Source organism: Dipodomys merriami, unplaced genomic scaffold, assembly GCF_024711535.1.
Source record: "Dipodomys merriami isolate MVZ:Mamm:240054 unplaced genomic scaffold, mDipMer1.0.p SCAF_13, whole genome shotgun sequence".
Taxonomy (NCBI): domain Eukaryota; kingdom Metazoa; phylum Chordata; class Mammalia; order Rodentia; family Heteromyidae; genus Dipodomys; species Dipodomys merriami.
Genome location: NW_027202604.1, coordinates 22,648,286 through 22,674,854, shown reverse-complemented (window position 1 = coordinate 22,674,854; position 26,569 = coordinate 22,648,286). Strand labels below are relative to the sequence as shown.

At 46.2% G+C, this 26,569-nt stretch overlaps 1 protein-coding gene across 3 annotated transcripts in view; it reads left to right on the top strand.

Annotated features, from left to right (window-relative positions):
- The first annotated feature begins 16,721 nt into the window (after positions 1-16,721).
- The window catches only part of Adamts9 (ADAM metallopeptidase with thrombospondin type 1 motif 9), a 149,293-nt gene continuing 139,445 nt past the window's right edge, over positions 16,722-26,569 (top strand). For all 3 annotated transcript variants that reach the window (XM_070018891.1, XM_070018892.1, XM_070018890.1), the window contains exons 1-3: positions 16,722-16,837; positions 17,575-17,981; positions 23,046-23,208. In XM_070018891.1, the coding sequence (XP_069874992.1) occupies positions 16,723-16,837; positions 17,575-17,981; positions 23,046-23,208 (685 nt within the window). In that variant the 5' untranslated portion in view covers position 16,722. The remainder of the gene's footprint in view (positions 16,838-17,574; positions 17,982-23,045; positions 23,209-26,569) is intronic.

Sequence of the window (26,569 nt, the reverse complement as noted above, 5' to 3'; positions counted from 1 at the left end):
AAGAAATCCATGGGAAGTGGAGCCAGTTCAAGGAAGGCTTGTCTTTGAGGCAATGGCTACTGGCCCTTTTGTTCTTTTATTGTTGCTGGAGATATGGTGAGAAGTTTTATGTCCCTGTCTACTTCCTTTTGTGAAATCCAATCCTGTTTTGGAAAAGGTGGCTTCACTGCTAAGTTTCCCATGCCATTGGCCGGGAAAGGTTGCACCTGAGTCTAGTGTAGAGCTCTCTAGAGATTATTGCTGGAGAAAAGTCAGTCTTGGAGTAGGTGAGATGGGAGGAAGAAGATGAAAGGGTGCTTCCACTCAACATGCATTATACACATAAATGAACAAGTTAAACGGAAACCACTTTATCTGTCTGTCTGTCTGTCTATCTATCTATCTATTGTCTGTACTGGGACTTGAACTCAGAACTTAGAGTGTCACATTCTCACTTGGCTTTTTCATTCAAGGTTGGTGCTCTACCACTTGAGCCAAACCTCTAGTTCAGCATTTTGCTGGTTGATTGCAGAGAAGAGTCTTGAGATTTTTTGCCTAGGCTGGCTTCCAACTGAGATCCTCAGATCTCAGCCTCCTGAGTGGCTAGGATTACAGGCATGAGTACCCAACTCCCTTGTACAATTATTTGAAAATTAAAATAACATTAACAAAACAAAACAAAAAATACCAAAGTCAGTCTGCCCACGAGTGCCCAGCCCACAGGTGAAATAACCCACTTTCCCTGTGACAGGTTACCATCAACAAAATGTCAGCACACCATCCTTTTGGGATGAAATGACTGCTTCTGAATTTCCTGCCTGTGCTGAAATGATTATGAATAAAAGTCTACTCAGTACTGTAACAGAATTCATTTAGAAATCCCTGTGTTCCCCTCCCTGCCCCTTTGCCTAGTCCTTGAATGAACAGATATTTGATTCTTGGATCCCTTTGTATGTCACTAGTTAGGCAGGACAGTTCAGACCTGGTCCACCTAAGGGAGTCACACACAGGGCTTCCCCATTGCTTTGGAGCCCACATGGATTGGTCTATGTGACAGGGAAAAGAACAGAATTTATATTCATCCTCAGCTCATTCTATTAACAGAAAACGGGAAGAATGCCACTGACCTGGCCAAACCTGCTCATTCCACCCTTTCTCCTCCTCCATCGCTGGAGACTATGGTGTCAACTCCAAGGTGCAACTGGGCAATAAAACACCACTGTCATGAGTGGAAAAGTTCTGAGAGTGCAGGGGGGTTCAGGGAAACCTCTAGAAAACTGACTGATGAGCAGTCACCTGCCAGAAGGGTCACTATGGGTATATCTTTTTTGGACCATCTTCTGATGACTACCCATGAATTATCTGTATTCTCTGCTCAACTGTAGTTCCAGGAGTGGGAGGATTAACTCAACAATGCATTGAATGAGAGAAAGACTAATAATACCACGTGAGAAGCACAGAATTGAGATACTGAGCTGAGTTGCTGGTGGCTGACACCTGTAATCCTAGCTACTCAGGAGGCTAAGAGCTGAGGATCATGGTTTGAAGCCAGCCTAGGCAGGAAAGTATATGAGATTCTCATCTCCAATTAACTACTCAGAGAAAGCCGGAAGTACTTTTGTAGCTTGTGTAGTAAAGTACTAGCATTGAGCAGAAGAAGCTCAGGGACAATGCCAGGCCCTACATTCAAGCTCCAGAACACAGACACAGACACAGAATTTAGATACTGATGTCTCATAGATCAAGCTGAAAGAATGATTTCTTTAATCATAATGGTTGATACTTTAAAAGGATGTTCATGTTACTTACATCATGCTAAGAATTTTAATCTTTGGTTTTCTGCTCTGAAATAAGAATAGCTACTAGTTTCTGAATGAATGACTCTTAAGTCAGAAACTAACCATCATTCTGACTCTTAAGTCAGAAACTAACTCATTTACCTGGGATGGGCCGGGCTGCCAAGACCTGGGAGGTAGGCGTTAATACTGAGAAAAACAATGGGAAAACTGGGTTAGACTTCAGTCTGAACTAACTGCTTTATGTCCATTTTCAGTCCATCTAATTTTCACCCAAGTCCCATTAGAAAAACAGATACTTTTGTTATCCAGTTTTCCAGGTAATACTAAATAAAGAGACCCAGGAATGCTAAGTAACAAAAGACTCAGGACAGTCTTACTGGAAAACTAAGGTCTTCCATGGTGCCACCCTGCCTCTTACCCATTAAAGGGGAAAGGCAGTGTCTTGTCTGATGGAGTCACTTGGTAACTGAGACAGCAATGATGAATTCATGTATCGGTTTACTATCTACAAAGCTCTTTCCCCCTTACCATGAAAAGGAGGCCATGAAATCCAAGTGGCAGTCCACTATGCTTGACTTCTGATGGGAATTTCGTGGCCCATTACTCTTGGCTCTCTCAACAATTTTCTCTCTCCTGTTTTTAGAGGAGATCTACAGAAAAATACAAGAGGAAGAGAGATAGAAATCAGTCTTCATCAGCAAGTGATTTCCTTGTTAAAATCAAACAAAACGATTTTTTTTTCTCCATACTTTGCGATACGATTGAAAGAACAACTTAACCCAAAGAACTAACGAGTGGCATGAAGTGGTGAGATTGTAAATCACCTATCAGGCCCCAGGATTCGTGGTTGGGTGCATTCTTTTTTGCTTATCTCCCAGAATTCCCTGATCTTCCACCTGGAATTGGCCATAGTAATATGCATTTTTTGCTATAGCCCAACCCCGAAGTTCCAGGCAAGAGGAAATTTAATATACTAGGAGAAACAGATGCATTCAACAAATGTATGGATTTTTGTTTTTTATTTTTTGCCTCAGTAGTAGAGCAGGCAAGCTTAACTGAAGTTTACACTTTAATTGAAAATAAATACCTTTGCAAAGGAAGCATGTGAAAACATAGAAAACCAATGCAGGACAACATGAATTAATTTTATGTTCTATCAGATAGTATGTATTTGTAATAATGTGACCATCTTTTTGGACATCTCTTTGGCTCCCAAAGACCTTTAATATTGGACATGAATAATCTTAACAATGAAGGTTTTCTGCAGCACCTGAATTTAAGCCCCAGCAACAATTAATTAAAATTAATTAATTAAAACAAGAGCTTTACAGGGCTCTATTTCAGCACAGACCCTTTGCCTGAGTAACTTTCATGTGTCTGCTAGACAAGACTCAGAGGGAAGAAAGCCATATCTGAATGACTATTTCCACCCACTAGTTTTGTAGGAAGCTTTACAGCTTTTCTAGCCATTTCTCATTTTGGGAGTTGGGTTCGATTTTGAGTGAACCCAGACACAAGTTCCCATGCATGCATAGATTAACTTTAGAGTTGACAGTAATTATTGACATTTGCAAATGACTTAAAACATTTTTTTAAAATAGTACAACTGAGGTGATAACTATGTGCATTTATCCAAACGCTTAAGAGCTTTTAAGAGTGTTATAAATAAATCTGAAATCCCTTCCCTCAAGACACATCTACAAATGTTCCTTTTCCTATTCTCCAGACAAGTATTTGGAGTACATCCTTCCAGACCTTTCTTTATGCCTTTCGATACAAACACATGTAGGTGTGAGTTGTTTCTCATATAAATGATACAACACATCATACTACAATTTGTAGGAGTTTTTTTTCCCTTCAATATCTCCTGATGCCCAGCCAGTCAATGTTTATTCACATCACTCTTCTAAATGGCTGTATAGTGTTACACATATAAGTGTACTATTTTATAAAATTTAGCCCTCCTTCGATGAAGAGCAGTACTTCCTGTTGTCCACTATTACAAGCCATGTGTCCATGAATATCCTGAGCACAGGCCTTGTGCATGTGAGAATTTCTTCCCTAGGGAAAATCAAGTCGTGGCTAGATAGGGTTTCTCAGTCGATGCTCTGCTGCTATAATAACACCTGAGATGGATATTTCATTGTCTACATGTGTCCTAATTTACTTACTCTGTCATCTCCTATAGTTTATGTTTCCTTTGTGCTTCTCACCATTACATAAATAGCTTCATTACTGCTATGAAGAACTTCATATATGTCATTTTCCACATTCGCAAAAATGTCTCCCTTAAACACCCTGCATTTCTCAACACCATACCATTGAAGACCAAGTTGGAACACACACATCTAAATGATAGGAAGCGTTTTTTTCTTACACTTACGCTTCAAATATTTCCATGGTCTCCCCTTGCGCTTGGAAGAAAGTAGAAGCGCCTGGCTGTATGGGCCCCTTGGTACCTGGCTGCTGGCTTTCTCCCTGGTTTCCTCTTCATACCTATAATTGCAGGCACCAGGAGGACTTCTGTGGTTTCTGACATACTCCACCTTCTTTTCCTCTGGTCCACCTTGCTCTCTTACAGTCGGCAGATCTGTCTAGTTCAGTATGGTATGTGTCCTCTGTATCTGCAGGCGCATGGCTCCCAAAGAGAGCCCAGTTAAGGGGAAACTGCGCATGCACCGGATACACAGGTTCAGGGCTACGCCAATACGTCACTCCTTTTTCCCATCATACTGCCCAACTTTACTAAAAGCATGCTGCTTTGGTTATATATAATATTGCCCCCCCTTATCGCTTAAATTAAGTAAGCCTTTTTTATCCTTCCACCTTTGGACACAATTTTTACTTTGCTTTGTTGGTGACCAACTCAGATGACACCATGATTTCTACTGAATGGACAGATGATACCAAGTACTCACAGAGAGTCTGGCATCGACCGAGCAGAGTTACCCATAGGGAATTTGAAATATGTGATTTTGAAAGTAAAAATGCATTTGATTTTTTTGACTACCTTTGGTCAATACCATATGCCCCGAATCCACAGGTAAGGTGGGTTCCTGTACACCTTCCACATAGTATTTATTTTGTTTCTGTTTCCCCACTGGTCTGTGAGCTCTTCTGCTATCTGAAAAGTGCACAGCACACCATAGGTTCTTGGTAAGCGTATTTATGGAGTGCATCACTAAGTGTCTGCTCTGCTCACACAGTGAGAAGTCAGGAAAGCTGATACTCTCTTCCTACTACTCGGCCTTTATTCTCCATTCATGTCTTAAATCCTTGGTTATCATCTATCAAGTGCTTACGTGGAGAAGTCACAAGCTTCCATCAAAAACTTGACAGTCATTGTGACTCTTTTCCTGGCATGTGGTCTCCTGTATGCAAAAATATGTCAGGTGTTTTGCAATTGATGAAATAGGAATGCTACTGAAAAAGATAACCTTATAGATAATATAAGAGAACATGTTGCCTTACTGTCGGCAATACCATTATATATTTCTTTTTGAATCATCTCTTTATTTAAAAGGAAAAAGACTATTTTTTTTGTCAGTCATGGGGCCTGAACTCTGGGCCTGAGCACTGTCCCTCAGCTCTTCAGTTCAAGGGTAGCGCCCTACCAATTGAGCCAAAGCGCCACTTCTAGCTTTTTCTGCTTATGTGGTGCTAAGGAATCAAACCCAGGGCCTCATGCATGCAAGGCAAGCACTCTACCACTGAGCCACCTTCCCAGCTCCAAGGAAAAAGACTATTTTTTTCCTCATTAAAAATTAGTATTCTTGCAGGGCACCAGTGGCTAATACTTTTAATTCTACCTACTCAAGGAGGCTGAGATTTGAGGATTGCAGCTCAGGAAAGTCCTGAGAGTCTCATCTCCAATTAACTACCAAAAATTTGGAAGTGGAGGTATGGCTCAAGGAGTAGAGTGCTAGCCTTAAGCAGAAAAAGCTCAGAGACAGTGTCCAGGCCCTGAGTTCAAACCCTAGGACCAGCGCGCGCGTGTGCACACACACACATACACACACACACACACACACACACACACACACACACACGCAGATTTTTCTTATTCCTTTTATAAGAATAAGCTAAACCATATGGGAGTGAATATAATAGAAACCAAAAATGTAAAAGATCTCCACAGTTCCTGGGCCCAGAGAGAACTGATCACAAATGGATATATATCCATTTTTTGAGACTTTTAAAAACATATATTCTAGCACAGGTTGAGTCCTTTGTTACCATTTTATTTCATTTTTTTTATTACAGTAGGACTTAATTAGACAAACACCACTGAGATTTGGCTGCCAAACTATTCATAAAACATGAGTCTTTTATTCCCTTCTTAACAGTTGCCTAGTATTTCATTACGGTCCCTTTTCCTTTATGAGGTGGACTAGGTCCTGAATTTGTCAGTTTCCTTTTTTAAAAGTTTATTATTATTATTATTATTATTTTGCTAAGTAGTTTTAAGTCCCCAAGTCAGGTTGTGAGTAAACTGTGTCTTGATTAATGTCACCTCCTCCATTGTGCTTCCATACCCTCAAGATTTTAGTTCCATTTTACATTGACTATGATTGTATTTGCTCACTCTTTCTCCCCTCATTTATATGCCCCCTTCTCCTGCCCTCTTCCCCCATCCCAACAGAACATACTTCCATTTCCTGGAATTCATTTTGTTAGTTAGCTCTCTTTCTTTCCTCCCTCCCTTCCTTCCTCCCTTCCTCTCTTTCTATCTTTCTCTCTCCCTTTCTTCCTTTCTTTTGCTTCCTTCCTTCCTCTTTTCCTTTTTTTGTCAGTCATGGGCATTGTTCAGTTCAAGGCTAGCACATTACCACTTGAGTCACAGTGCCACTTCCAGTTTTCTGGTGGTTTATTGGAGATAAGAGTCTCATGGACTTTCCTGCCCAGGCTGGCTTTGAACTGGGATCCTCAGATCTTAGCCTCCTTTGTAGCTAGGATTACAGGCACGAGCCACTGGTACCCAGCTTAGGTTCCTCTATTGAAGAGCTCTACTACCTCCTGAACACAAAGACCAACTATGTAATTAGCAGTTATTTCTCCACCTTAATTTTCATTTGTTTTGGAAAAATTACCATACAGTAACTATTAGGTCCCCAAAGTCCAGAATCATGTTCAGAATTAATGAGCTGAAGCCAAGCACAGTGGCTCATGCTTATCATCTTACTCAAAAGGCAAAGAAAGGGAAGACAGAGGATCAAAGCCCACCTAGAGAAAAAGTTCAACAGACTTTGATCTCAACCAGTAAAAAGCTGGTGTGATAGCATGTGACTATTAATTATCAAAGCATAAATAGGAGGATCACAGTCCAGGACAGCCCAAACCCTATTTGAAAAATAACTAAAGTAAGAATGGTAGATGACATTGTTCAGGTGGTAAAGCACTGCCTGGGCAAATACAAGGTCCTAACTTTCAAACCCTAAAACCACAAACAAAACTGTTAATAAGCTAAATAACCAGCTGCAAGAAGGGCTAACTTGAAACAATTACGTAGATTAATTTGATTGCCTCCCATAACCAGTGTTCAGGTACTCCCATTTTCCCAGGGGGAAAGTTCTACCATGGAACGTTTATTTTTTTTTAATTTTTAATTTTTATTTTTTGGGTCCGGTCGTGGGGCCTGAACTCTGGGCCTGGGCGCTGTCCCTCAGCTCTTCAGCTCAAGACTAGTGCTCTACCACTTGAGCCACAGCACCATTTCCGGCTTTTTTTCTTTTTGCTTATGTGGTGCTGAGGAATCGAACCCAGGGCCTCATGCATGCGAGGCAAGCGCTGTACCACTGAGCCACCTTCCCAGCCCCTAACTTTTTTTTTTTGGTAACTCCCTTTTGCACACAGTCCCACATCAGCTGGAATTTATTCAGTGATGTTGCCATTAATGCCATACATGTGCACTGTCAGATCTGTTTTGTGGGGGCCAAGTAACTGCAAAACTGATTATTTTGCCAACATCTCCAGGGGACTTGACAAGGCACTAATTGCTAGGCTTACATTTCAGGAAGCAACTTACTCTGCGCTAGTGCTGTCAGTGAACATAAAGGCGGTGCATGGCAAACTCGCCATTTATAACAGGCGTTGATCTGATATCACATAATCTCATTTACCAGCCAGGTTGGTACATGCAATGCATTGACATATTTTTACACACTTCAAGTTGATGCACAGGTGACTTTTCCCCACCTACTTTTCATTGTCCTTGCCAATCATAGTAGCTGAGATGATTTGAAAAGTGCTTTTGAAAACCTTCTTTGAAGGCAGCCCCCAAATTAGCTCATTGCAGTGAACTCAAATCCCTCCTACAAGGCAGCCTGTTATCCTGGTGTTATTTACAGAGTGCTGAACCCCACAGAGATGCTGGTTTGGACTGTAAGGTATAGTAGGACACTCATGGCTCATGCCTGTAACCTAGCCTGTAATCCTTTGATGTTCAAAGCCAGCCCAGGCAGAAAGGTGTGTGTGAGACTCCACATCCAATATAGCCAGTAAAAAGCTATGCTGGGAATGTGACTCAAGTAGTAGGGCACCAGCTTAGCAAGCAAGTTGATCAAGCTTAAGGATCAAATTTAAATCTCTGGAGGAGAAGGAGGAAGAAGAGGAGAAGGAGGAGGAGGAAAGGGATAAGGAGGGGGAGGAGGAAGAGGAGGGGGAAGAGGAAGAGGAGGAGGAAACAAAAATGAATGATCTGGCTACAAAGCCACTAAAGATCAGCTGCTCCCAAGGGCTAGTCTTATAAATTACTAAGTGCACTCTGAAGACCTATGAGGACATTCTCCTCCTAGATTCCAGATGGTCTAGACTGCCACATTTGTGCTTGACTCTCTAAATCCAACCCTCTGATGGCTCCTTGATCCTAACTATCTAACATCTGAAATCCTTAGGTAGCTACCTTTCATTCTTTTGAATTTTGTCCTTAAGCTTAATACGTTACCCTGTATGAAGCTTGGGAGACTTAAGTCTTTATAAGACTCGTATCACAGAGTTGGGGAGTGCCGGCCTTGAAATCAAACAGCTTTGCTTTAATTCTCCTCAGCAAATCCATGGCTGTGCAATCTGTAGTATGTCACTTGCCTCCTCTGTGCCTTCATTTCTCCCTTCAAATAGTAGGGCTGATGACCAGTGTTTTGTTGGGTGTCTGGATAATTCAGCCAGGTGGTGGTGGCTCATGCCTGCCTGTAATCCTAACCACTCAAGAGGCTAAAATCTTAGGATTGTGGTTTAAAGCCAGCTCCAGCTAGAAAGGTCATAAGACCCTTATCTCCAGTTAACTACATAAAAACTGGTGCTACGGTGTCAAGTGGCACAGCACTAGCCTTGAGCAAAAATGTTCAGGAACAGCATCCAGGCCCTGAGTTTGAGCCCTATAACCAACCAGAAAAACAACATTACTATTTATTGTTTCTGAGGATGAGCAATAGAGGACAAGACCATTAGGACAGGAAACCTCTTAAGCATCACCCCACAAAGGTACTTAATTAAACAATTACTTTTTGTATATATAAACTTGGTTGACTACACAAAAATAGGTTGTTTTAATGTTCAGAGGGAAGTTATATTTTGACTATCTAAAAGATTCTGCTAGCATATCTAAACAAGGCCCGTATCTAAGATGTGTTCACTTGGACAGCCACAAATTTCTCATTCAAGCAGGACTATAACAGAGGGTCAGTCTGGCTAAAAGAGTTTAAAATCTGGGAAGCTCTAAGGGAGTGCAGAAGCCAGGATGCATGCATATGGACAGTGTGCGCGCGCACACAGACACACAGACACACACACACACACACACACACACACACACGACATGCAAGCACACAGGTGTAGAAAGTACAAGAAAGAGTTAGGCTCCTAGGTGGAAGGGGCAGGTGGAGGGGTGAATGGTTAATGACAAAGGAGGGCCAGGCCATTAGCATCCCTCTGGGTCTGGAGTCAGAATCCAGCCTTCCCAACTAGCAGATGGGGGCTAGGGAGATCATTGACTTAAACACTGACATGATCCTCAGTATGAGGGCACTGAGCTTGACTTGATTAACTTATGTTACAATACACTATGAGACCAGCTACCATCCGTACTCCATCTTTAAGTTCAGCAGAGGCTAGAGGACCTGCCCACTGAAGAGATCTCACTCTGAATTGTACTGAGCAGGGAGTGAGTACCTGTAGGTAACTACTTGCTAGGGAGAGACTTGCTCTGGAAAACATGGCCGTCTCTTTCTTTCTTTCCCTCTTTCTTTCCCTCTTTCTTTCTTTCTTTCTTTCTTTCTTTCTTTCTTTCTTTCTTTCTTTCTTTCTTTCCTTCCTTCCTTCCTACCTTCCTTCCTTCCTCCCTCCCTCCCTCCCTCCCTCCCTCCCTCCCTCCCTTCCTTCCTTCCTTCCTTCCTTCTACAGATACTAGGGCTTGGGTGCTAGTCCCTTAGCTTTTTTGCTAAAGACTTGTATTCTACCACTTGAGCCATACCTCCACTTATAGTTTTTTGGTGGTTAATTAGAGATAAGAGTTTTATGATCTTTCCTGACTGAATTGTCTTCAAACCATGATCCTCAAATCTCAGCTTCTTGGGTAGCTAGGATTACAGGTGTGAACCACCAGCAAGCACCTGGCTCATGATAATTTTAATTAAAGCAGGACTTACCTCCCCACGAGTACTGATACTGTGAGAGACAGAAATCACTTCCCCATGGTGATGCATTAGTGAGGGAGATAGATCGATCCTTGTTCTCATAAAGCTGAGAGTCTAACAAAAGATAACATGAAACCACCATGAAGTTAACTTGGACTCTCCAGTCCAAGATATGGGGCAAGAGAACAAATCTGGTGTATCTCAACAAGCCCTGAGATTGACCAGATTCTCAGAGGGCTTATCTCTAACAATCTTCTCCAGGCTTTGCATTGCCATCTCTTAGCGTTAGTAGGGGTGGTTTGGGGTTGAGAGACAGGTCGGCCATTTGTGAGTTGCATTTGTATTTAGGATTCTGAACCTCAATCTGACAGTCTCACAACATAGGATACTAGAAAAAGCAGAATAAAAATTTGAAGGTGGAAGCATAGAGCCCTAATGAGATTCATTTTGGGCTCTGAAGCTGGGCCCACAGCATGACACGCAGTGGGCCCAAATGGCAGGAAGCAAGGGAATGCCTGCTGAGTGAGCAGACCACAGATAGAGCCCACTTTGCAGACTTACCATGAGTTGTTTAGCACCATCTGAAAGATGGGAACAGTGAGGTTCAGAAAAAGCTTTCCAGAACACTAGATGCAACAAGCACCAGAAGAAGAAATAATGTTCTTCCACATCATTTTATCATCAGCTCAAGTATGTTTGAATGATTAAGCACAAAGTGGATGTGTGTGTGTGTGTGTTTTCCTAGTGATGCTCCAAGTGATGCCCATCTCCAGAGGAGTGCAAATCCCAGCACTGCGCCTCCTAGCTGTCGTGTGCTGAATTGCATGTCACTTGATGAATTCTATATTCTTCCAACTATCATGGGGACAGTAAATTCCCAATGCTAGACTGTTTTGAGGATTAAATCATTAACACAAAAATCAAAACCCAGTGAAGAGAATCCAGTAGTTAAAAGGTACACTGAGTTCATCTGGCAAGCAAAGACACAATTCCTCCTCACTCCCAGCCTGTAGTAAGAAAGTGGATCAAAGAGGGTGATGTCCAAGACTGCAGGGCTCAGCTACCACAGTACCTACTGGGACTGCACTTACCAGAATCTAGAGCTACCAGGGACCAGGGGCCTATATTTTCTCCAAATTACCTGTTGTGGACCCTTCAGGAAACTATTCAGGGGAGTTTGGGCTGGGCTTTCCTTTTCTGTGGAAGTAGATGGGTGTACTTTCTACCTCCTTCCTGCTGTTTGAATGGTCCTCCACAATCTTAGTCATTGGTGACGTCCTCGTTCTCATTTCCATCCACTAAACTACATATTGCTGGTAACTAATGTCCATGATCAGTCCTGTGGGATCCAGTTCATGAAACATCAGCCAAAGAAGACTTCCCCTTTGACCTTCAGTAACGTTTAATTCCAGTTAAAACCCTGGGAGCCAAAAACTGGGCACTGGGCTAAAAACTAATCTCTCCGTGAACTCTAAGGGATCTCAAAAAGTTCTGCATCTTTTAGAACAACATCTGTGAGGGATCAAGTTACTTTAAATCCACATTTCCCTCTGGGGCTAAGGGAGCTCTTGATTGTAGAACGCAACCTCTAAACTGTGTGTGTGTGTAAATATATATGTATATGCATATACATACATATATATACATAAACATACACACATATATATATATATATGACTCATTTTTGCACTATTGAACCAAAGCTGAGGCCTTTATTCAGTTACTCAAAGCGATCAATATTCACAAGTAATAAGTATTAGGAAGTAGTAAGTCTAAGCATTAGTAAGTATTTTTCTTAGGCAACTCTCATGTGCTAGACCTGTTTTAGGTGCTGAGGAAAAATTAGGGAAGCCTGATGTGATTATCCTTGACTAGCTCAGCATTGGGAAAAGGAGAGAAAAAGAAAAATTATATATTGAATAGAAAATGGAGGCAAGTGGCTGGGTCACCCTTTCCCAGATGTAGCAACTTTTCAGATTATTCATTTTTTGCATCATAAATACTAGTTATGATGTTCTAGTAAACTTTAAAGACAGAATTTAATCAGTTCTTTCACTTCCCTAGTGAGAAATTCTGGTCCAATCATTTCCCTTATTTTTGGATCTCAGTCATCTTATCTATGATATCAAGTTCTGATAGTGCTTGACTCACAGTTATGTAAAAAGTAATGCACTCATTATATTACAACATGGTCTGATACAAGGCACATAAAAGATTACTTTTGTGGTTGTTTGGGGGATTTTTCTTTTTGTGGTTCTGGAGTTTGAACTCAGAGCCTTGTACTTGCCAGGCAGTCACTTTACCATGTGAGCCTTGTCCCAGGCTCCTCCTCCTTCCTCCTTCCTCTTCCTCCTCCTCCCTCCCTCCCTCTTCCCCCTCCTCCTCTTAGTCTCCTCCTCCTCCTCCTTCTCCTCCTCCTCCTCTTCTTCTAAACCTAGGTCAGTCTGGACTGCAATTCTCCTATTTATTTTCTGTGCTTAGCTGGGATCACAAGTGTGTTGCACCACTCACACTTTACTGGTTAAGAAAGAATCTTACTAACTTTTACCCAGATTGGCCTTGAGCTCTAATCTCCCTAGCCTCTGCTACCTGATGAGCTGAGATTACAGGTGTGAGACACTGAACCCAGCTCATAAGAGATTATTTTTATTCAAACACTTTAACCTGAAGGAGTTAGCTCAATGATCCCTTTCAGTTTCAAGATTTTCAATACGTCTTCCTTAAGTTCTTGAAGACTTGTTTACAGATGGAGATGCAGAACCAAGCTCGTCCATGGAGGAAAACATCAGCAACTCAGGAGAGAAGCTCAGAACCCAGCACCCCCAGCAAGGCGGGAGGTTGCCCAGAAATATGTTGCATTTTATTTTCCTATCAGCTTTTAAGGACATGATTGTGTTGTATCAGAAGCCACTTTTTAAAACTGTAAGCAAAGTTCATCACTTCAGTAAAATTTGAGAAAGGAAGCAAAGAGAGAGAGAAAGTATACACAGAAAATGTTCTTCATGTTAATTTCTATTGATCAAGAGAGATTTGAGTTGAGAGGGAAACTGTCTAGTAGAAAATACTGCATAATGTTGTATTTTTGAGTATTTTACTGGATACTTCCAGTATAACATTTCCCAGACGCTGTAATAGTGAGGGATTTTATCACATAATGAAAAGAAAGATGGAACATGGGAAGAAATCTCATATATCTTGCTGGTGCTTCATTTACCTTATTACTGTTTTTATTCTTTTCTTTTTTTTTTTTGTTTTGGTTGGTTGTGGGCTTTGAACTCTGGGCCTGGGCGCTGTCCCTGCACTCTTCAACTCAAGGCAAGTGCTCTACTGCTTGAGCCACAGCGCCACTTCCAGTTTTCTAGTGGTTTATTGGAGATAAGAGTCTCACAAACTTTTCTGCCCAGGCTGGCTTTGAACTGCTATCCTCAGATCTCAGCCTCCTGAGTAGCTAGGATTATAGGTGTGAGCCACTGGCACCCAGCCCTTGTTTTTGTTCTTGAGACAACAGTCTGGCTACATAGCCTGGCTCCCACTGTAAACCTCCTGCTTCAGCCTCCTGAATGTTGGGATTATAAAAGTATAACTTGATGGGTGCTGATGGCTCACAGCTGTAATCCTAGCTACTCAGGAAGCTGAGATCTGAGGATCCAGGTTCGAAGCCAGCCTGGGCAGGAAAGTCCAAGAGACTCTTAGCTCCCAAAAAACACCCAGAAAACCGGAAGTGGCGCTGTGGCTCAAGTGGTAGAGTGCTCACCTTGAGCTGAAGAGCGCAGGGACAGTGCCCAGGCCCAGAGTTCAAGCCCCACGACTGACAAAAAAAAAAAAGTATAACCCTATACCTAAACATTTTATCTTTGTGTGTGTGTGTGTGTGTGTGTGTGTGTGTGTGTGTGTGTGTTTATTTGGAGATAAGTCTCACAGAGCTTCTTGCCTGGGCTGGCTTCAAACCACAATGCTCAAATCTCAGTCTCCTGAGGAGCCAGGATTACAGGTGTGAGCCACTAGCTCCTGGCTCATCTTTACTTTGCATGCCCATTAACACAATCCCAGTAACACAGCTAGATAAGGGCAAGGATAACTCTGACAATAGAAAACTTCAGTCTTGCATATCAGGAGAAATGCATGTATTACTATTTGCAGACTAGGTGGCTCTTCTAGAGTATTCCCTTTTGGTCGGTCCTCTAGGCAGCCTTTGATATTTTCAGTGGTGGACTTCCAAGAAAGAGAGCTCAGATTGTATGATATTTTGAGCATATATATACATATATATGTATATATTCATTAGATATGTCTTCTATGTCCATTCTATTGAGATGAATATATCCTTGCCTCCTGAAGCTAAAGGAAAAAGTGGGTTTTTTTTGGTTTGTTTTTGTTGTGCCAATCCTGAGGCTTGAACTCAGGGTCTGGGCACTGCCCTGAGCCGTTTTTGCTCAAGGCTAGCACTCTACCACTTGAGCCACAGCGCCACTTACGACATTTCTGTTTATGTGGTACTGGGGAATCAAACCCAGGGCTTCATGCATGGTAGGCAAGCACTCTACCACTAAGCCACATTCCCAGCCCTTGTTGTTGTTGTTTTTCTTGTCTCTTTGTGCCAGTTCTGGAAGTTGAACTCAGGGCCTGGGCATTGTCCTTTAGCTTTTCCCACTGAAGGCTGGTGCTCTAACACTTAAGCCACAGCTTGGCTTCTGGCATGGGTGCTTCCTTGGAGGTAAATACTCTCACTGACGTTCTAGATCCTCAGATCGCTGCTTCTTGACTAGCTGGGATTACAGGCTGGCCCTTGCTCCCAAGTCTACCACAATTTCTGGCTTTCAAACAAGCATCCCAAGAGGGAGGGAGGTGTAGCGTAAAAATATCGACTCAGAGCCGCTGGGGGAGCCTGGGGCCTCAGCCCTTAAAAGCAAGAGGAAGTGACTGAGAAGTCCCCTGGCGGTGTGGGGGGGCTGGGGAGGGGAGGATAGGCCCTTCCCCAACTTCGCACTCGGTCTCTCCTCCCTTCCCCTCTCCTGCCCTCGTGTCTCTGAACCCCGGGGCCGCCCGGGGCAGCAGAGTCCCCGCCCCCCTCCCGTAGCCCACAGTGATTCTTAACCTTTTGGGGGGGGGCTAGGGAACCCACAAAAACCTGGGGGCCCGGCTGGAGCTGGAGGCGGACGCTGGGAGATCGAACAGGGTGAAAGTGTTGGGAAATTTCCAGGAGACCGTGGATGGGAAACAGGGGTGGGGACACACGGGGAGCCCCCCCACCCCGTGGGTATCATGCTTCACCTGGGGGCGGGGAAGCGGATCAGGTGGCTGATCTCGTCCCGGGAGGGCTAGAGGAGGTCGGGGAGCCTTCCGACCCGGGGTTCGCTTCCCCACTCGCTAGCGATCGAAAGGAAAAGGACTGGTGGGAAACGACCGGGCGGGGGAAGGGGGGGCGCCGGGCCGAGAGCAAAAGGAGGGGACGAACTCTAGGGCATTAGGGACCCGGAGAGACGGCGGGAGACCGGAACGGGGACGTAGACCAGGCTGGGAAAAGACTCCGGCAGCCGTGCGCGCCAGCCCAGGGAGAGAACTTTCTCTACTCTCCCCCCCACTCCCCACTCCTCCCCTTCCCCACCCCTCCCACCAAAGCCGACCTCAGGAAGGGGGCGCGGCTGGGCGGGGACGCCCCCGATCTCCGCCTCCGGTGGCTGACGGGGCCTCGGGCGGCGAGTCCCGCACGGGCCGGCCGAGGAGGGGACGTGGTGTGGAGGCGGGCCGCGCCGCCCGGCTTTCTCCTCCCCTCTCCTCCTCCTCCGAGAGGCGTGCACCGGGGGTATTTGAGCGGCGGACGCCCCGCGGCCCCTCGCGGCTCCCCCCCCCCGCCCCTCACCTCGCCTCTCCACGGCCCCCCATTCAAGAAGCCGCTCCGCCACCCCGGCCGGCACAGGGCGCCCGGCGCGCCGGGGAGCGCACGTTCCGCGCCTTCTCCTGGCCGGCTTACTGGACATTATGCGGCCGAGCAGCGGAGCCCCAGCCGTCCTCCGCCTCCTCCTCCTCCGCCTCCTCCTCCTCCCGCGGCTCCTCCTGAAGCCCGAGCGGCTGAGCTCTCGGCAGGCGGCAGCAGCGTTGCTCGGCCGAGCGCACCCGGGACCCTCCTCGCCAGACCTCAGCGACTCCTAAAAGTCCAAAAAAAAAAAAAAAAAAAAAAAGTTGGCGGCCGGCTGGGCGCGCGCGCTGTGCACGGCCGCTGCCCGGCGGCTCGGCGTCGCGGCGGCCGGCGGAGCGGGCACGCGGGCGGGCGGGCGGGGGGTGGGGGCGCCGCGGGGGGAGGGGTGCGGAGCACCATGCAGTTTGTATCCTGGGCCACACTGCTCACGCTCCTGGTGCGGGACCTGGCCGAGATGGGGAGCCCAGACGCCGCGGCGGCCGTGCGCAAGGACAGGCTGCATCCGAGGCAAGGTAAATCAGCGGAAGGTTGGAGAGCTTTCCCCAACCCCCGAAAAGAAAAACAACAAAACAAGCCTCCCATCCACCCGGGCATCCGTCGCCTCCCCCAAACTGAACTCCTGGGCGGGGGCACCCCGGCAGCCCAGGGAGAGAGAGGCCTCTCCTTTTCCTAGAAAGACTTCACCTCCCGCTTCGGAGCCTCTCCCTTCTCGGGGGGTCATTACGCTAGCCAGTTGTGTGTGTGTGTGTGTGTGTGTGTGTGTGTGTGTGTGTGTGTGTGTGTGTGTAGGGGTGGGGGGAACCCCGACATGGGGAACGAATTTGGCTAGCCCCGCGACCCCACTTTGAATCGGGTCTCTCAGCTTTCCCCATCCCTCACGTCCCAGAGGAAAGTGACTTAGTAATCGGGCTCACTCGGTAGCGTGCGTTTAACTTATGTATTCGTCCGGGTATGTATCAGGATCGGACATTATCTTGTGTAATCTTGTGCACTGTGTCCCCCCCGTCTCTCCCCTCGCCCCTTCCCCCGCCAGCCTCCCGGGGAGCTCCTTGACTCTTAGGATTCCCTAGTAGGCACTTTGTAAATATTAGTCCACTGATGAGGAGTGCAAGGATTCGCTCGGCTAGGCTGGAAATTAAGTCTGAACAAAGCTCCCCCCTCCTCCTCGCCCCCTTTCTTTTTAAATTAAAACTTGCGGGAAAATGAGTTCATAGCTTTCCTACCTCTGCTTCCCCCCCGCCCTCTGCAGCCAAGTTGTTAGAGACCCTGAGCGAGTACGAAATCGCGTCCCCCATCCGAGTGAACGCCCTCGGCGAGCCCTTTCCCACGAACGTGCACTTCAAAAGAAGGCGACGGAGCATTAACTCTGCCTCTGACCCCTGGCCTGCCTTCGCCTCCTCCTCCTCTTCCTCTTCTACCTCCTCCTCCCGGGCGCATTACCGCCTCTCCGCCTTCGGCCAGCAGTTTCTATTTAATCTCACCGCCCATGCCGGATTTATCGCTCCGCTGTTCACCGTCACCCTCCTCGGGGAGCCCGCGGTGAACCAGACCAAGTTTTATTCCCAAGAAGAAGCGGAACTCAAGCACTGTTTCTACAAAGGCCATGTCAACACTAAGTCTGAGCACACGGCCGTCATTAGCCTCTGCTCGGGAATGGTAAGTGGGCGCGCGCGCCCGACCCCCTCACCCCCATCCGCCTCTCCCCGGCGCTCCCGGGTCTGCACAGTGGACCAACCGCACGGAGGGAGTCCCTGAGCGTTCAAATATCAGAAACTCGCCTAGCTCCCCGAGTTGGGGAAGGGGATTGGGGGGGGGGCGCGGGGGAAGACTACGGTTCTAGGTGTGCCAGGAGCGCACGCGTCGATCGCCGGAGCTTCGGGGGCAGAGGTGGGAGGTGGAGCTGTTCCGCAGCCTGGAAGTCAGCTTCCAAACTCGGAGAAAAGTTGCCGGAGTCGTGGTTTTTTCTGGCTGCAGCGCTTGCCCCGCCTGGCCGCGGAGCAGCTGAGCGCGGGGCGGACCCGACGCCTCATTGGTGCGTCCCCGAGGCGGGGACAGGAGTTGACAATCCCCAGGCTCCCCCGGCGCGGGGCCGGGAGGTCCTTCGGTGTGGTTTGTGGATGGCGGAATGTAATCTAGAGTCGCCGGCGTTCTTTCGGAGCCTCCCCCCGCCCCCCTCCTCTCTTTTCTAATCGCGTGCTGAAGACTCTTGAGGACGGTTTGGGATTGACAGGGAGCAGGTCCCATCCCTGGAGCGGAAGGGTGGGCCCAGGACTCGGAGGGCGGGGAGAGAGGGCGGAGCCTGCCGTAGCGTCGGCGATGTTTTTGGATGGGGGGGGGGGGCGCGGTGCCGCGCAGTCCGACTCTGCACCCTGCTGGCGGGGTGGCCCGAGATGCAGGAATCTTGTGAGACAGCCTGGAGAGGCCACTCCCCCTCCACCCCCCCTCCAGGCGATTCCGGTGTTCGGGAACCCCGGCAGGTTCAAAGGAGATGGAGGAGGGGGGGGGAGTGTCAGCCCCAGTCCTTTCAATAAGGAGGATGGGCGGGGCGGGCACCTCCCAGCCTCGCTAAATGCGCACTTGTGGAAGAAGGGGTGGGTGGGGGGAATCCAACTTGGACCTGCTGCTTTCTGACTGGCCCCCCCTCCATTTGCCCTCCACCAGATCTCGGTGGGCGTCCTTCCCCTCTTCCGAGGACCTTTGAGGGGACTGATGGAAGGTTCTGGCCCCAACCAGGGTGGTCCTTGACTTTTCCGGGCGACGTGCGTTTCTACCACGCGCTGTGACGCAGAAACTTTCCCGCGGCTGGCTTGGCTTGCCGTCTGCGCCGGCACGGACGCGCAAAATGGCATGAAAACCTGCGTTTACCCCCTACCCTCACCCCACTCCCCCCTCTACCTCCCCCAGCCAACCCCTTCGCACTACCCTCATCATCTCCTTTTCTAAGCCAGGGCTTGGGTACTCACCCGGGGGTGCTCTGCCGCGCTTGGGGTCTTCTTCCCAAAGGAAAGGTCCTTTGTAGGGCGAAGCCAGCCAAAAGAGTGGGAGCTGGAAGATCTGGGCGAGCTGGGGTGTGGGAAGGGGCAAAGGGGCTGAGGCCCTTTATCTCCCGGCTGAGCTCCTTGGAATCAGCAGCTCCCAGAGTCGGTGGCAGAGGTGGTGTGGGGGGGGTAGGCGGTGACCGCAGCTTGGCGCAGGGGTGGGGGTGCTGCGGTGAGTCATGGGGCCCCGAGTTAGAGCCTGCCTGGACTCTCCGGTTACCGCCTAGGTGGGCACAAGTTGGGAGTCCATCCATGCCCAGTGCTTCCCACAGCACTGCCAGATTTCAAGGTAGTAATCCCCACCCCCGATTCCAGAACCCCAGAGAAAGACTGCTTGTGTACGTCAAGTTTGTAAACAGTCTTTACTCCTCCTCTCTCCCCGCCTCCCAGGGCTGAATCCTGGTAGTTGCATAAAAAAAAATGTTTTGCTGCTCCGAACCTTCCTTTCCATTGGTAGTTTTAGGTGGCAACGCACACACGTGGTCTTGTTGGGAAGTGAGAGCCCAGGCTTCCCAAAGCACCGGCTGCTCTGGGATAATCCCATTTAGATGGCATTTAATTTGCAACCTGCTTCTTTTGGGGAGAAGGAACTGCATATGTCTTAAAGATAGGCATCCTGGCTGGCACTTTGTATATCCAGCCATTAATCCAGTTCCAAACCCTCCCCCCCTCCACCAACCCCTTTCAAACCGTTCCTTTTGGAAATTTTCTTTCTTCCCAAGAACTTCTCTTTATAGTTTCGGTAGCAGCTGCTACACCATGATGTTCTAACACTTTGCTCTTTGGCTCCAGTAGAATGGGCCATGCCGACAACAAATCCCCTCCCAAGTCACTTACCAGTTTTGCTGAATTCTCCCTCAGATACATTGCTCATCTCTGCTGAACATGTCTATCTCAGCCATCTTCTCTCCTGCTCTTACTAGGATGGTGCCTACCAAGATCACATCACCTCCCTGTTCGCATACTTTACCCTTTCCATTATAGTCACTGGTCACTCAAAATCCTAATGTCCTGTGATTCAAGCAGTCTGCCCTGTGCTCCTTCCTTCAAATTACTTCTCATACCTTTCCATACGTGAAACACACCCCTTCCTGTAAAGTGCCAGTTTTCATCTCCTCTCTCCAAGGACACCTGTCCACAGTTCTCCCAAGGACTGCCACCCCTGCCCTTTGCCTTAGTGCACACAATGCCACTCTGAGGGCGCTTGCCACCTTCTCTAGTGGGCTACAGTTCCGTACTCATCTTCTTATCCTTTTTACTTGGTAGCAGAGTCCATCAATCCATGTGTCTCCCTTATTGGATCCTTTTTCATTGTGTTCGTACTTTAACCAGTTGTTCATGAATTACCAGCAGGTAATATTGGCACCATCATTTAAATTTTTATTTTATTAGTTGTGCTGGTACTAGGGCTTGAACTTGGGGCCTGCCTAAGCACTGTCCACTGTTTCCACTCAAGGCAAGTGCTCTACCACTTGGGCCACACCTCTGCTTCTGTTTTGCTCTTTGTGTTGCATTCTAGATTGGCATTAGCACCATTCCCTGCTTCTGTACCACCTCAGAGGGAAGGTTTGCCAAGTCTCCTTCCTGTGCCTTGGTTTGTCCTTTCCCAATCCCAGGAGACAGATATTCAGCTGCTGAACTCCCAGTCTCTTCCTCAGGGTTGGCGTTTCTGGTAGGCTAACTGAACTCCCAGAATGCCACAGTTCTGTATTGACAATGGAAAGAGGAGCCTAGGTCAGAATGAGTGTGAATGAAGGTGTTAACCAGTTTCTTTTCTAGTGGTCAGGCACCCTGTGGTCTTAGTGGTCTTAGGGCCACTCTAGAACTGTCTTCTTGTTGGCATTCTAAATCAAATGTATAAACAAAATATCCCAAACCACTTCACAGGCCATTTTGGTGCTGTCTGGTTTTGGAAAGCAGCTTGAGCCTAATCCTTCTCAAATTTTATATATCATGATAAACATATCTGGGGAGTTTCTTTTTTTTTCTTTCTTTTTTTCTTTCTTTCTTTTTTTTTTTTTGTTGGTCATGGGGCTTGAACTCTGGGCCTGAGTGCTGCCCCTCAGCTCTTCAGCTCAAGGCTAGCAGTCTACCACTTGAGCTACAGTGCCACTTTATTGGAGATAAGAGTTTCACAGACTTTCCTGCCCGGGTTGGCTTTGAATCTCGATTCTCAGATCTCAGCCTCCTGAGTAGCTAGGATTACAGGCGTGAGCCACCAGCACCCGGCTCCGGAGAGTTTCATAGTTTCATAGCATACCATTTTCCATATCTTTACCCCAGAGATTTTGATGCATTTGATCAGATTTGGGGGTGAAACACCATGACTTGAATTTCAAACCAGCTCTGGCTGACATTTAGGTGCTATAATTTCTCCTGTGTTCAGGGAAGAGTAGATAGAGGCTTCTGATTATCTCTCTGAGTGGGAAGAAGACTGGGGATGAGGTGAGAAGAACTTGATTTCTCTCTGTTCATCCTCTGGAGATGGCACGAGGCAGTCAGTGTTCCACGTTCTTCCAATGTTTGTTCATCCTTGAGGCTTCCCAATCATTTGCAAAATGTGTAGGTATGTGGGGAGGGGAGAAGGAATATTCAGAACAACTGGTGAAAAGCAAGTTGTTTCCCCAGGGCTAGAGATTAACACAAGCACAGCACCAAAAACCATTCCTTGGTTCTGAATCCTAAGCAAGGGCCAGACACTTTGCCTTATCTCATCATCTGTACAATACAACTACCCTTATAGAGACTGTCTAAATGACAAGCAAAAATACTAAACCTGAGCACCTGTGGCTCATGCCTATACTCTAGCTACTTAGGAGTTGAGATTTTAGGATCGTGGTCCAAAGCCAGCTGGTATAGAAAAGTCCATAAGGCTCTGATCTCCAAGTAATTATCAAAAAGCTAGAAGTGGAACAGTGGCTCAAATGATAGGACCTTAGCCTTGAGAGAAAAAAAAAAGCTCAGGGACAGTAACTAGGCCCTGAGATCAAGCCCCAGGACCCAACACACAAAAGAAAAAAAGCTAAATCTCAGAGTAGTCAGGAAACTTGCCCAAGGTGGGTGGGTTGGTGTGGTTGGCCTTGAACCTGCTGGTACAGGAAGCGAGGGTAGTTTGACTCCAAAGCCAGGAGGATCAATCCTCTGTTGCTCTGGGAAGGGGTCCTGACAGGTCTGTATACTAGGAGTCCAGGTAGTACCACCTGAAATACATTATGGCCAATGTAAGCCTCCTGGATGTGAATCTGAGAAGGCTTCAGACTCTGCCAGCTTTTTCCAGTATAGCACACATTGTCCCCAAGACTCCTGGCAGCCTTAGCACCCAGGAACATTCTGGTTTAACAGTCTGTGGAAATAGTGTGATTGGAAGCTTGGTACCCTGGAAAACCTAGATTTGGACAGCAAGGAAACTCAGCTGGTGCAATAAGCCAGAGTCATATCACACACGAGGAGCCACTGTGGCAGAGTGTGAAGATACACCACTACTCCACGTGTGAGGTCCAGTCCTCACTTTAAGCAACCCTCCTGGGAAAAGGGGCTTTGCACTAAACACCCTCTCTCTACTTGAAATCTTTCAACTATGTTTTTGGTTTTTTTGCTTTGCTTTTTTTGTGGTTTTTCATTTGTTTGTTTCCTGCCATTGGCCGAGTGATGTGAAATCAACATCTCCTCTCTTCATTTGCAGCTGGGCACATTCCGGTCCTATGATGGGGATTATTTTATTGAACCACTGTTGTCTATGGATGAACAAGAGGAGGAAGAGGAACAAAACAAACCCCACATTATTTATAGGCACAGCAACCCCCGGAGGGCGCATGGCACTGGACGGCGGATGTGTGACACCTCAGGTATTTGCTTCTTATTTTTAAGGAGAGAGGCATCTAACGCTGAGATGGGTTCCTTGCCATACTACAGCTGTGGAGCTCTCCACAGTTTGCCAAGCACCACAGTATGCATTGTTGTTTATCCAATCCTCCAGTGAGCATAGGTAAAACCTTCTGTACAGATGGGGAAACTTCAGAGAGGTTAGTGACTTGACAAAGCTGAGCCTTTACAGAGTTAATATTCAAACTCTCTCTATGGGCATCCCTGACTCTTTTGTAGTTGTTGATAATTTTTAGGACTAAGCTTCAGTAATTTCTTTTTCTTCTTATTTATTTATTTCCTTCTTTGTTTATTATTTATTTGCTGAAGAATGACAGGCTCTCCATATGTAGCCCAGGTTGGTCTTGAACTTGCAGTTACCACCGTGGCCTCCCTAATGTTCGTATTACGGGTGTGCACCACCACACCTGGCCTACGCTTAAGTAATTTCTTAATGTGGTAACAGCTGTATTCTCACTCAGAAATTGTGTTTTCTTGGTGTCTTCAATTCATTTGTTTTAAACATCTAAGATTACACACTCACACACACACACACAAATCTTATAAATGGAACTCACACTAATAGTTCTTTCTATGTTTATCAGAATGTTTCCTACCAACTTCAGTTTGGCTAGTATTTTAGAAATGGATATGTGGGTTCCCCATTAAGCCTCAATCAAATCCTTCTATCTGGGGAGGTGGTTGGAGGTTTGTCCTGGCATGTTTGTCCATTTTCAAGGGTGCAGTCTTGAGGGCATCCTAGAAAGCTCCGTTATGCCTTTTCTGGATTTCTCATTCTGCAGGTCTAGAGCAGGGCTCAATATCTCCCAAACTTGTGTCCTTTCTATCTGATGATAGTTCATCAGCATTGTCACTGTTCAGTTTGGTCTCAAGACACGTGTTATGATGCTCTTTGAAAACTCATGTTATTTTTTTTGAACCATACACTTCTCACTATTCCTAATTTTTGAATTTTTTTCAACAAAATAAACATCTTTTTAGAATCCTTCTGGTATCAGCATTCAAGACTGAACTTCCAAGGCCAATATGGTATCTTCAAATCCTTCCCCAGTGGTTGCTGGCTGGTGCCCTCTTTCCCATGTTAACTTCTAATATGAATCATTCGTTAGGTGCTCAGAACCTGGGAGTAGCCTAGTGGAAGCGTTTAGTCCTCTTAGGTCTTTTGCCTTTGTTGTAATGTATCCAGTGCTCTTAGCAATAGAGATGGATGGAACATGACTGGAGATCTCCTTAGTCTCACTAACAAGCTAAAGGCTTGGGATGTGGTAGGTACTCTCACAAGTAATAGTTCCCAGAGAGGTCATATAATGATCAAAACATATGTCATGTTTTTGGTTTGGTTTGGTTTTGTTGTTGTTGTTGTTTTGGTGCCAGTCCTAGGTTGTGTCCCTGAGCATTTTTGCTTAAGGCTGGTCCTATACCACTTGTGCCACCAACTCCACTTCCAGCCTTTTTGGTGGTTAATTGGAGATAAGAGTCTCATGGATATTCCTGCCCCAGCAGACTTCGAACCACAGTCCTCAGATCTCAGCCTCCTGAGTGGTTAGGATTACAGGTTTGCTCTCTCAGCACTGGGCAGTGTTTCATGAATTGTTTGTTTTTGATTAGTAAGACCATTGACCATCATTTTTTGACTTTCCAAATCTGTATTGGCAAATACATATTTTAAACTTGATGATTACATGTCTGTGTAGCATGAGATAAAAAGAAATACACAGTTCTCCCATCCTACTAAATAATGTTCAACAGGCACTGAAATAATATTCTCACCAGTTATTACAGTGAGGAGTGACATTGTGGTAGTCTTTTGCCCCGTAGTGGCAGAAGATACAAACCTGTGTGTAAGAGATGGCCATGTGTCCTTTCCTTATGCTATTTGCAGCAATGTTGTACATTGCTCGCATTTCACTTTTAACTTCATCACACATTCAGGAGATACTCTGCATAGTATCTGATCAGGAAACCAAGGCATAGAGCTGACCCCACCTGGTCAGGATCTCTCAGTTTGTCTGAAGTAAAGCCCTGCATTTCTTTGCCTTTCCATACAACCTATTTTGATTGTGCAGGGAGTGAGGGAAAAAAAGACGTAACTATACCATTCCAGAAAATATTCCAGCTTCTTACTGAATAGACTGCAGTTTTTCTGGCCTGGAGGGCCTAGCATCATCAAATCCTGTTTAAGATACAAGGTAAAGGTCATTTTAAAGGATGTCAAAATGGAAGACAGTCTTTGGAAGTTGCTTGATTTTTCTTTTTTTCCTCATTAACCAAACCTCTCACTTGGGTCTCAGTCATAATTGGTTTGGACAAGAGTGCTCAAAACTTTCCAGTTTTCTTTCCGGTTTCAACTTGCCAGTCACCAACATGGTTGCATGTGCCCTTCCTTTACTCCTTGTGGAGGGTCTCGAGCACACCCAGGGAACCTAGATTGAGGATGGGAGAAGGGCCACTTGCCAAAGAGGAGAAGGCCCTGTTTACCACTGTTTGTCCCTTTAGCCTCAGCCATCTTCACTTCGAAACAAGTGCCGCCATTATTGGTAATAGCACCCTGGGAGCCTCATAAAGACTCAGAGTCTTTAGAAACAAACAGACCCATCCATCAGGCAACTAGAAAGAAGCCAGAATCAGTAGTTTTCTAAGTGTTCCAAGTGATTCAGATGTTCAGTGGGATTTGTTTTAGTTAAGTCAGCTTTAAGGCACACATCTCTATCCATCGTGTGAGTGGGGAGGGTGGCCTCAGCTCTCTGGACTTGACCTGAAGGTGACCTTGACAGGTTTAGGCCAGCTACTCCAGTTTATATGAAAATGGAAGTGGCAGGATATGAAATAAGTTGCTTTATTTCCAGAATTAATATTCTGTATGCCCAGTATATTCAATACCACCTGTCAGAATTTTCCCTAGTCCAGGCCTTGGGGGCTGACCCATAAAACCCTCTACTTAGCTAGGTGTAACTCTTTCATTGCTGGATTATGGGCATAGACGAAGACAGGACCATCTGGCTGTTGCACTGCTGCATACAGATGGAATATAACGATTGCTCATCTGATTCTTGATGTAGATCTAAATTTCAGAAACAGCTTCCAATTACATAGGAAGGTGTAATGTAATGTAAGTATAATGGAAAGTTCGTGGGTTTACCAATGAGTCTATAATATACCGTGTATTTTTTTCTCACATGCATTTATTCATTTGCCTACTGAGCAAGTCCTATTGAACAACTCCTCTGAGCCTAAGAGGAGCCTAAGAGCTGCCCTTATTCTAGCTATTGTGTGACCTTATTTTGGAATAAAAGGTGAAAATAGATTAAGTGTGGTGACACATAT